At 37.3% G+C, this 10,736-nt stretch overlaps 1 protein-coding gene across 2 annotated transcripts; it reads left to right on the top strand.

Moving 5' to 3' along the window:
- Window positions 1-71: 71 nt before the first annotated feature.
- On the top strand, window positions 72-10,341 carry rab5b (RAB5B, member RAS oncogene family). 2 transcript variants are annotated; one of them, XM_081367963.1, is made up of 6 exons: window positions 72-190; window positions 4,030-4,320; window positions 5,448-5,599; window positions 5,694-5,816; window positions 7,366-7,459; window positions 8,629-10,341. In XM_081367963.1, exons 2-6 carry the CDS (start codon window positions 4,158-4,160, stop codon window positions 8,739-8,741), a joined length of 645 nt encoding a protein of 214 aa, XP_081224089.1. In that variant the 5' UTR covers window positions 72-190; window positions 4,030-4,157; the 3' UTR covers window positions 8,742-10,341. The 2 variants fall into 2 exon arrangements, with proteins under 2 accessions (XP_081224089.1, XP_081224090.1); XM_081367964.1 differs by having other exon boundaries at window positions 86-190; window positions 4,121-4,320; window positions 8,629-10,334.
- Window positions 10,342-10,736: the final 395 nt, after the last annotated feature.

The raw sequence follows: 10,736 nt of genomic DNA, 5'->3' as shown, positions 1-10,736 counted from the left end.
CCATATACTATTACTTATACCTACATTAGGGATGAAAAGAAATATAAATCCCTACAGATTATTTGACTTGTATGGCTCACTGCGCATGCGCAGAGAGGTGCAGGAAGTGTTCGCAGCGCAGCCCGATAACCAGCTGATAGATCAACAACCGAACAGCCACCTCTAAAACAGCCGCGACTGGAAACAACAGGTAAATATCACTAATCTCGGTAATTTTATATCACTCTATATATCTAAAAGAGATGTGATTATTTTGGAAATCGGTGTTCACGGCACCTCTTGGCCCGCTTCGCCTGGATCGAGACGAGTCACGTTAATGGTCAGAGTCTATACTGCGTCTCTAATGCATCACATCAGACACATTCACCTGACAGTCAGAGTTATGTATTAGATCAGTAGACATACACCTTATTATTAAAGTTATGCATTATGTCTGTAGACATACACCTGATTATTACAGTTATGCATTAGATCAGCAGACATACACCTAATTATTAGTTATTAATCAGATCAATTTGACATAAACCTAATTTTTAGAGTATTAATCAGATCAATAGACATACACCTGCTTATTAGAGTTATTAAAGGAATAGTTCACCCAAAAATGATCCCATAATTTAATAAACCTTAAGCCATCCTATATGACTTTCTGTGTTTCTGAACACAATCAGAGTTATATATCCTGGTTCTTCCCAGCTTTGTAATGGCATTGAATAGTGCCTGAGTTTTTGAAGCTCCAAAAAGCACATCCATCCATCATAAAAGTAATCCATACGACTCCAGTGGGTTAATAAATGCCTTCTGAAGCAAAGCAATGGGTTTTTGTAAGAAAAATATTCATATTGAAAATTATTATCACTGGATTTAGCAACGGCTGTACGCGTGTTCACGAGAGAGTTGAGTTCTGGCAGAAGGGTGACCTCTGACCCAACGTATGATATAGTTCCTCTTATATCAAAATCCTCACAACCTTTTTCTTTAAAACTTCTCGTTTTAGACTTCTAATTTGTGACCAGTGTTTTGTTGTGCTCCATCCTCTGAGCGTCTGCGTTCGTCAATTCTCACCTAAGCTTACGCTATCCTACGTCATATGTCAGGTCAGAGGTCACCCTTCCAAACTAGATTATCTCGTGAACGAGCGTACATGGCCGTTGCCGTACGCCAGGGATTATAGTTTATAAAGCTTTAAATATGGATATTTTTCTTACAAAAACACATAGCTTCGCTTCAGAAGACATTTATTAACCCACTGGAGTCGTATGGATTACTTTTATGATGGATGGGGATGGATGCGCTTTTCGGAGCTTTAAAAAACTAAAGACGAAAGTCATATACATCTCGGATGCCTTGAGGGTGAGTAAATTATGGGATAATTGTCATTTTTGGGTGAACTAACCCTTTAATCAGATCAATATAGACACACAACCGATTAGTAGAGTTATTAATCTAGATAGACATACAGTTAGAGCTATTTATCAGATCAATGGACAAACACCTGATTATTATAGTTATTAATCAGATCAATACATATACCGGATTATTAGTTTATTGTACATGTGCACTAAATGACATGCGCTATACACTGACATGATGGTAAGGGTTATCAATTATAGATGTTTTGATGGACTGTTAAAGTTATTACATCAATTACTCATGGAAAATTCATCTGTGCATTAATGTTACTGCAAATGATGGTAATGATTTATGTTGCAATTAAGTTCATGTATTGCAAAGTAGGCTATATGTAAATGCAATTTATTACAACAGCATCACCAATATAACTGTGTAATTACAATCAGCTCATCAAAGATGTTACATATTAAGTGTACATTGACCACAGCTGACACTTTATTTAATGCCTTTAAATTGCTGTATGACAGTGGTATTCAAATGGCGGACCGGTAAAATGGCGCAATTAGGCTACTTCCCGCAGACCGGATGGAACCAAGCCGGGGTCTGGAACCGGACCGTGGGACATAAGTGCGCCATTTTACCATTTATACAGTTTAAAGTGAGCAGCGCGTCAAAACAACAGAGAGGTTCAGACCACAAGTGCTCAGGGTAATTTATGGTAATGATATTTCAGTGCTTCATCCTCTAATATTTGTATCTAGAGCCAAACCCTTTAAGCTCCGTGCACGTTGCTTCTCTCTCCCGCTAAAGATGTAAAGCGTCACATTTAGAGCTGCAGATGACTCGGTTATTTGAACAACAGCAGAAAGATGTGAGCAGCAAAATAGATACTAAAACTGCAGAAAACGAGAATGCAACAAAAACAGTTATCTGTCATAGATAATCTATATTAGATTATGTACGTTGTTTGTTTTTAGTAGTTTTATTACTTTGAGTAAAATATAAAAATATACTTTTCTTACGAGGTAAACTGGACCTCCAGTTAGTTTTCGCAGTCGCAAGGCCTTCTATGTGCCATACACGTAGGTGTATCAATGTAAAAAAAACGGCTAAGCTATAAATGTTTGCACTGCAAACTGATAATACTGATGCAAACTCAGAGAGCAGAAGAGCACACGACCAAGAAACCACAAAGAGGTGACAGTTTTAATCTGGTGGTTTCCTACCTGCTCAACATCTAGTTCATTCATCATTGTTTATGTCGACATCCATTACAAGAGAGATGTGCAACAAAACAATACAATTCATAATTGGGGCAAAATGCTGGATTTGGAATGTATTAGAGACTTTATTTTATTAACCAGAAATTTTCACTGAGATGCCAAGATAAGAGTTTCTTCCTGTTATGCCCATCAAATCAATTTTTAAGTTCAATCTCAAGGTTATACTTGCCATCTTGTTTTCTACAGACATTTTAGGATGTTTAAATATTATGTATGGATGGAGTATGGTACTTGCCTTGAATTAAAACTGTCATGAGGATGTTTAGCAATACAGTCTTACCAAAGAAATGTTATTGTGGTGCTTTACTCACCAGCTTCCCTATTTCTGATGAGAACTGATTCACATATGTAGAGCATCTGTGGTCCTCCTGACTGCTGACTTGAAAGTCGTTATCTGGTTGGGTTTGAAAGGATACGAAAACCTGTAGTCACCTGTTTTCTCACTTATTTTGACTGTTACTACATTTGTTTTACTTCAGTTTTGCTATAGCTGTTGAGGTTTTTTCTAGGCCATAGTTAAAGTTGCCATGAAATGGATGTTGCAATGTTTTTTTTTTACGTATTGTATTCAAATTGCTTCTCGAATAAGAAAAAATGACTTGATTTTGTTAATCAGGAATTGATTGAATCGTTGGATGGTTGTGGTTTGCTGTTGCTATGATCTCAATTGTGTGACAGGATGTCCCGCCCTCACTCCAGTTAACATGTCACCAGAGATGAGATGTTGCTGCAAAAGGGAAGGAAATTTATTAAAAATATAGGTTGACTATAAGTAACATTGCACCTACATGTCTATGTAACACTCTCATTAGAGTGTTAGTTGAGGATTAGTAGACTGGAAGGGTTAGGTAAGTTCACATGTAGTTTAGTTGCAAAATTACTTGTAGTCAGCAGAATGTCTGTTGGGGGACCATCACAATAAAGAGTTAGCAGATATTAAGCAGACAGTCTACTAATACTCTAATGACTGCTAGTTGATATGTAGTTGCAAAGTTACTTATAGTTAACAGCACATTCAAAAGGAACCATCAAAATAAAGTGTGACCAAAAAAAATAAAAATAATGATATGTATGGATAAATCCTTAAATACTGCAATAGTCCATAAAAAAGTCATGGTGACTTTAAAGTGACAGTTCGCCCCAAAATTAAGATTCTGTCATCATTTACTCATTTCTTTCTAAACCTGTGTGACTAGCTTTCTTATTTTTATTTTTTTTTATATATACGTATATATATTTTTTTTTAAATAAAAATGTCTCAGTATGTTTTAAATTTCTTGCAATGACAAAAAAAACCTTTGATTTTCAGTAAGTTAACTCATTTTAGTTGTAAGTGACTTTCTCTTCCACTCATTCCAGTAACGTTCTGCTCTTACTGTTGTTTGTTTTTTAGCATCACAGTCTGACTTCTGACCTCACAGCCTAAAAAGAAGTCTCCAGTACTTCAAAAAACTGACTCCACTGCTTTGAGTTGCTGCTTTCAGAGACGCCACCAGGGAGGACGGCCACCCTTCCTACATCATGAGCACCCGCGGGACCGGCAGGACCAATGGGAGCCTACCACAGACCAAGATCTGCCAGTTCAAACTGGTGCTGCTGGGAGATATGGCCGTCGGCAAGTCCAGCCTGGTGCTGCGCTTTGTTAAGGGCCAGTTTGATGAGTTTCAGGAGACCACCATTGGAGGTGAGGCATAGGTGATGAATTTGAATTCAGTTAATAAAGATGGGTACTACTATTCTTTAGGGAAAATTTGGTTGGTTTAAGCGGTTTATTGCATTTACATTCCTACATACACTACCTATTCAAGGTTTGGTGTCTTTATAAAGAAATTAATACTTTTATTTAGCAAGGACATTGAATTGATCAAAAGTGACAGTAAAGACCATTTGTGTGATTTTATCACACAAAAAAATAGATTTCATAACTGTTTTCAACATTACTAATAATACGAAATCTTATTTCTTGAGCACGGAATCAGCATTTTAGAATGATTTCTGAAGGATCATGTGACACTGAAGACTGGAATAATGGCTGCTGAAAATTCAGCTTTGACATTACTGGAATAAATTACATTGTAAAATATATTAAAATAATATTTTACAATATTACTGTTTCTACGGAGTGCCTTAAAAGTGAAATTGCCAGATTTTTTTATAGAATTTACTGACCTCAACATTTTGTTTGTGCATCAAAAATGAAATTTAAGTTTTCTATTCTATAACCAGTTTTATTTTAGTATTGTTTATATAATAATAGTATTATTAATATTTAGAATTAGCTTTATTTTTATATTTTCAGTTTTCCTTACATTTTTTCTTCGTTTTAGTGTTTTAGAATTTTTGTGTTTTTATTTAAAATTTCTATTTACCTTTAACTTATTTTAGTTAGTTTTTTAATATTTATATTTTATTTTATTTCAGCTGTATTTCAGTTGAATGATTTTTAGTTCTAGTTTTGGTTACACTTTATTTTAAGGTGTCATTGTTACAGTGTAATTATTAAGTACTGAGTAATATTAAGCAACTACATGTACTTACTATAGGGTTAGGGTAGGATTAGGGTTTGGTTGAGGGTTAGTTGCATGTAATTATGCATCATTTACTGTTATTACTATGGTAAGTACATGTAACAAATGTAACAAGGACACTGTAAAATATAGTGTTGCCCTAGTTTTATTTAAAAATAACAACTTTGAATTAATGCAAAGAACCAAAAATAAAAATCAAGACGGAACAGTATTATTAATACTTGAATCTTTGGCTTAGCTTACTTGTCTTTTTTTTCTTTTCTCTTTTGTTGCCCACCATCAGCTGCTTTCTTGGCACAGTCTGTTTGTCTGGACGACACTACAGTGAAGTTTGAGATTTGGGACACGGCTGGACAGGAGCGCTACCACAGCTTGGCCCCCATGTACTACCGTGGAGCCCAGGCGGCCATTGTAGTGTTTGACATCACCAAGCCTGTAAGTTAACAGTACACTTTTTATACAAAGGATGCATACTTTCATTTGGTAAAATAGTAGATTTGTTGCTTAGTCTTTAGCCATCTGTTTATAGGAAACATTTGAGCGAGCAAAGGCGTGGGTGAAAGAGCTGCAGCGACAGGCCAGTCCCAACATCGTCATTGCTCTTGCAGGAAACAAGGCCGACCTAGCAGAGAAGAGACTTGTGGAGTATGAGGTCATATCTTTCTCTCTTTTATTTCTAGACATGGGACGTGTTAGAGTTGTTCCTGTCAATGAAGTAGCACAAATGTTGAAAGAATCCCTTCAGGGTTTGATTCATAAATAGCTCTGGGATTGTTGTGTTTGTAGCGTGCCCTTGTTTTTATTTTGAACTTAGGAAGCACACAAAACATAATTAAACTTTTTCAAATTTTAATGTAAAAAAATACACTACAATTCAAAAGTTTGGGGCTGTTTTTTTAAAGAAGTCTCTTCTGCTCACCAAGGTTGCTTTGATCAAACATACAGTAAAAACTGCAATATTTTGAAATGTAATTACAATTTAAAATAACAATTTTCTATTTAACAAAATATTAAAATGTAATTGATTCCTGTAATGTCAAAGCTGAATTCTCAGCAGTCATTACTCCAGTCTTCTGTGTCACATGATCCTTCAGAAATCAGTCTAATATGCTGATTTGGTGCTCAAGAAATATTTCTTATGATTAGCAGTTGTGCTGCTGAATATCTTTTTGGAAGCCATGATACTTCTTTTTCTGGACTTTTTACTGTCTCTTTTGATCATTGTAATGTATCTTAGCTAAAAAAAAAAAAAAAATCTTACTGACCTCAAACATTTGAACGGTATTATTATTAGTACACAATAGCCGCTTTCCGACCGGAGGAACCTTTTCACAGTCCCTAGAACTATTGGCTAAAGTACCCGGATGTCGGCGTGTTCGCACCGCAGGAACTAGGAACGATTTTAGTTCTAGGAACTCCATTTGTAGGAACTAATTTAGGTCCTACTTCAGAGTAGGGTCTAAACCAGCACTATAGGAACTACCCGTGACGTTAGTGTACGCTGATTGGCCGAACGCACGCGGAACACCAGCACCCGCCATTTTTGAAACAGCTAGAATGTAAACACACAGATTATAGCCTATATATTTACTCCATAAACTAACTATACAAACATGGAAAACAGTGATAGATGGATCTCTAGACCTTTATGCTTAAGAGAAAATCCAACGCAACTTTGAGGGGACCAAGTCAAACATGATTATGTTTATCTGCCCAGCTAGCAACACTGGACATCAACCACACGGCATAGGCTAATTACCTTTTTTTCATATACTGTCTACTTTCTATAACAGTTCTATCTAATAACATATTAAACAGTACTGTTAGACAGATCGCTAACTAATAAACAGAGAATGCGAGCATTGTTTGCTCTCAATGCTCTGGCGTTCTCAGCGCTGCCAAAATAAAGGTCCGTCGCGCCGTCAAAATAAAAGTCACCGTGCTTACGTCACTCCTTACCCCTCTTACCAGTTCCTTTGGCCACTTGGCCAGTGCGAACGCAAACAGCAAAACCGAGTTTGGGGGAGAGAAGTTCTTAGAACTGTTTAGAAGTGGACAGTTCCTAGAACTAAGTTCCTGTAACTACTTGGTCGGTAACTACTGTAACTATTTGACTGCCCAAATAATTATTTGAACTGTTGGTTATTTCTCTAATGTCTTGTGTGCAGTAACCCAGACTTTCATTTTACATTTCTGAACAGGAAGCTCAGACATATGCAGAAGACACAGGCTTGCTTTTCATGGAAACGTCTGCCAAGACTGCGATGAATGTAAACGAGTTGTTCCTGGCCATTGGTAAGTGTTAAAGTTGTTTTCTAACTATAGCGTATTCTCTTCTGAATATTGTTATTGTTACTAGAATAAAAACTGTGGTATTATCTACAAGTTTCATCAAATAAGGAATAGAAATTTCAGGTTGTGACAAGGGACTACAAACTTTAGATTTTAATAAATTCAGGAACATTAGTGAACATTCTTAATATTGTTAGTCTTTTCTTTACACGCAGAATTAAAACTCTCCTGGCATACCATCCACATTTCCAGATTTTCAGATTGTTAGTCTAAACAGATAAACAGTGGGGACTATATTTAGGGATTTAAACAGATTCTATATGATTGGAGAAGTCCTGCATATGTCACCAGAAAGAAGTCTGTTGTTTCACTGGTAGATCTAGTTATGACATTCTGATTAAGTAAAATAAATAAATAAATAAACATATGCGTGGATGAACCGTTTGCAATTAAATCATTTAGAAAATTGAGTGAATTTTCATTTCCTGACAACTTTAAACAAATGATTAAAGCTGCCGTCGGCAACATTTTTTTGATCATATTCAGTGAAATCGACACTATAATCCGACAGAACAACATAAATAAGGTGGTTTTAGAAAAAAACCCGAGCTTCTAACTCCACCTGGAGCGTGTTATTTGTTTTGCAAAAATCCACCGCTCCCGGATCATCGGGTCCAATCAGCGCAGGGGGGTGTGAGATCTGACTGTCAATCACAGGTCGTGCACACGCCACAGATACCCTCTCCCTCGCGTCTTGCGCACGTAACAATATCACATGCACACGACACACCTGAAGTTCGCCTGAAGATTGTACGAAGCGTGATGGTGGAGAGAAAATCTACTAACAAGCTTCCAATTCTTCGGTTATTGCTATCTATGGGTATATTAGCCAGGGCAGCCTACCTCCGAGTCCATGGTGTTGATCGATGCTGAAGAGACGCGCGCGTTCACAGAAAATCAGGTACACACCCACTGACGAACACGAACTCTATGGGAGGGTGCTCGTTGGTAGTGGGGGAGGGGCATGAGAGTTGTAAACATTCAAAATTTTGGTTAAGTCGATCCAATCTGCCAGACTTGCCGACTGCAGCTTTAACTATATTAATCTCGATTTTCAAGCTCATTTCTCGATTTCATTTCATTTCATTTAACTCTTCTTTATTTATCAATAGCAAAAAAGATGCCTAAAACAGACACCCAAAACCCCACGCATGCTGCCCGACACAGGGGCGTAAATCTACAGGACCCAGATGCACAGTCCACTCGAAGCTGCTGTGGGAACTAAAGGCCTGTCAACACTCCATAATGGGAGACCACCGACACCTTCTCCTTCCCAAAATCCTACCCTTCACCCTTTCACCTCCCAAGACGGATACGGAAAGAGATCGAAAGAGAGGGGAATAACAGAAAGAGATTGAGGAAAATCCCTCACTGATGCCATAAAGAGATTTTTCAAGGAAGACTTCTGATGGACAGGGTAGAAAGTGAACGGACGATGGACTCTGTCATATCTGGCAGTATGTATGGATTCTGTATTATTTTTAAGTAAACAATATTTTCAGCCTCTGTTCATTTTCATCATGCCAGCAAGCACCAAGGTGTCACCCAAAGAGAAAGAGGAACACAGAAGAAACCGGATGAACAGAAGAATTATCTCACCAATAAATCTTCCCATTATCTGTCCTGAAATGAACTGAGATGGTCCATGAATATCCCCTTAAAACATCCGGAAGTCTTCAAACGAAATCTACACAAAGTATCCGTATGCTCTGGGCTCCCCCATTCTGATCCCAACTCTAACACTGGAAGGAAGTCAGCACCTTAACCTGAAACTAACCCTTACAATTCTTCAACCATGAGCTGCATCTACTAATTTTTTTAAACTACGAAAGGTACACTGAAGCAGAAGTTATTCATTAACCCTGAGCTTGTTTTTTTCAGCCTCCAGCTTTATTTATTCCCTTTGTTTGAACTGGTCTCCCTTACGTAGCTTGTCATTCATTGTAGACCCAGAAAGTATTGAAAAACATCAATGTTGTCTTCCCTATCCCATTTCCTTCTCCCAACCGCATTGATCTTGAAATTCAGTGTTCACTACACAACAGCAAGCTCTACGATGCCTTCTCTACGTTCTTGTCGCTTTGTGTAAACTACTGTTTGAGAAACAATCGACAAATCATTTCCAACATATTGACACCAAGCAGATGACCGATCGAAAAGCATTTCGCTTCACAAGTAATTGCAGAATATCGCACATTGATTCGTTTGAACAAGGAATTCATGAAATACCAAGGCCAATGTCTCAGTATGCTATGAAAAAGCAACAAAAATATTTAAGCACCCACAAACCAAGAACGTGATGATGATTTAGGAACCGATGCTGTGCAATACAGTTGGATGGAAAATAACAGCAAGGGAAATTTTTACCCACAAAGCCCCTGAAAAAGTGAGAAAAAAAAAAAAAACAGAAGTGCCTACTCTTTGTTTTGGGCTTGTTTGAGGTCGGCAGACCGCCAGAAAAGTAGCGTTTTCGAGATGTTGGCCCGAAGTGCACAGGCAATAACCTGTAAAAAAAATAATCAGTTGAGCTTGTTAGCAACAGAGGAGTCATTTATTAAGTTTTGTTTTATGGATGCTGTTTGTTGATGTGTATAAAAATGAGTTTTATTTAAAACTGATTTTAGTCTGTAATTTAATGGGTTACCAGTACATTTATATGGTCATTTAGGGAATGAATTAGGAATCATAAGATGTCACAGCTAGAAGTCATTTGTCATGTGTCTTCAGGTCCACCTTTTTTGTGGAATAGATCTGATCTCCTGTTAACACCTCTGTGAACTGAATTGTTAAATAAAGCTGTGCTGTTCTGCTATGAATGAAATGTGACTGGTTTCTGTGGCTTTTTGACTAGCCTTGATCTAAACCTCAGCCAACAGTCAGTTATGAGGAAATAGCATTCAACAGTTGTCTGGCTGCACCCATGTGACATGTCACTGCAATATTTACCCTTAAAGGTAGACTAGCAGCACCAAACAAATTTACAAAAAATAATGACCAAACAGGTTTCCAAAACACTTCTAGTGTGGTATGCAAATAAATTGCTCTTTAGTTATATTGTGCTGCGCTCCAGACTCTTGAAAATAATGAAAATAGCATGACTGGAATTATTTACGATCAGAATCAGTGCTGAAGGAATTAATCCGAATCCTGGAAACGAGTGAGCATACTTGCACTTCCGCTTCCATTTTCAGTCGAGATATTTTAACTTTTTATTTATTCT

This window comes from Scardinius erythrophthalmus (genome assembly GCF_964197995.2).
Source record: "Scardinius erythrophthalmus genome assembly, chromosome: 6".
NCBI lineage: Eukaryota > Metazoa > Chordata > Actinopteri > Cypriniformes > Leuciscidae > Scardinius > Scardinius erythrophthalmus.
Note: the sequence above shows the minus strand (reverse complement) of the source record. Positions and strands in the feature narration are given on the sequence as shown.

Excerpts from the sequence above, each read along its gene's own strand:
- rab5b (XM_081367963.1), top strand. The coding sequence starts at position 4,158 with ATGAGCACCCGCGGGACCGGCAGGACCAATGGGAGCCTACCACAGACC. Across the intron at positions 4,321-5,447 it reads TCAGGAGACCACCATTGGAG|CTGCTTTCTTGGCACAGTCT; the intron begins GTGAGGCATAGG and ends GCCCACCATCAG. Across the intron at positions 7,460-8,628 it reads CGAGTTGTTCCTGGCCATTG|CAAAAAAGATGCCTAAAACA; the intron begins GTAAGTGTTAAA and ends ATTTATCAATAG.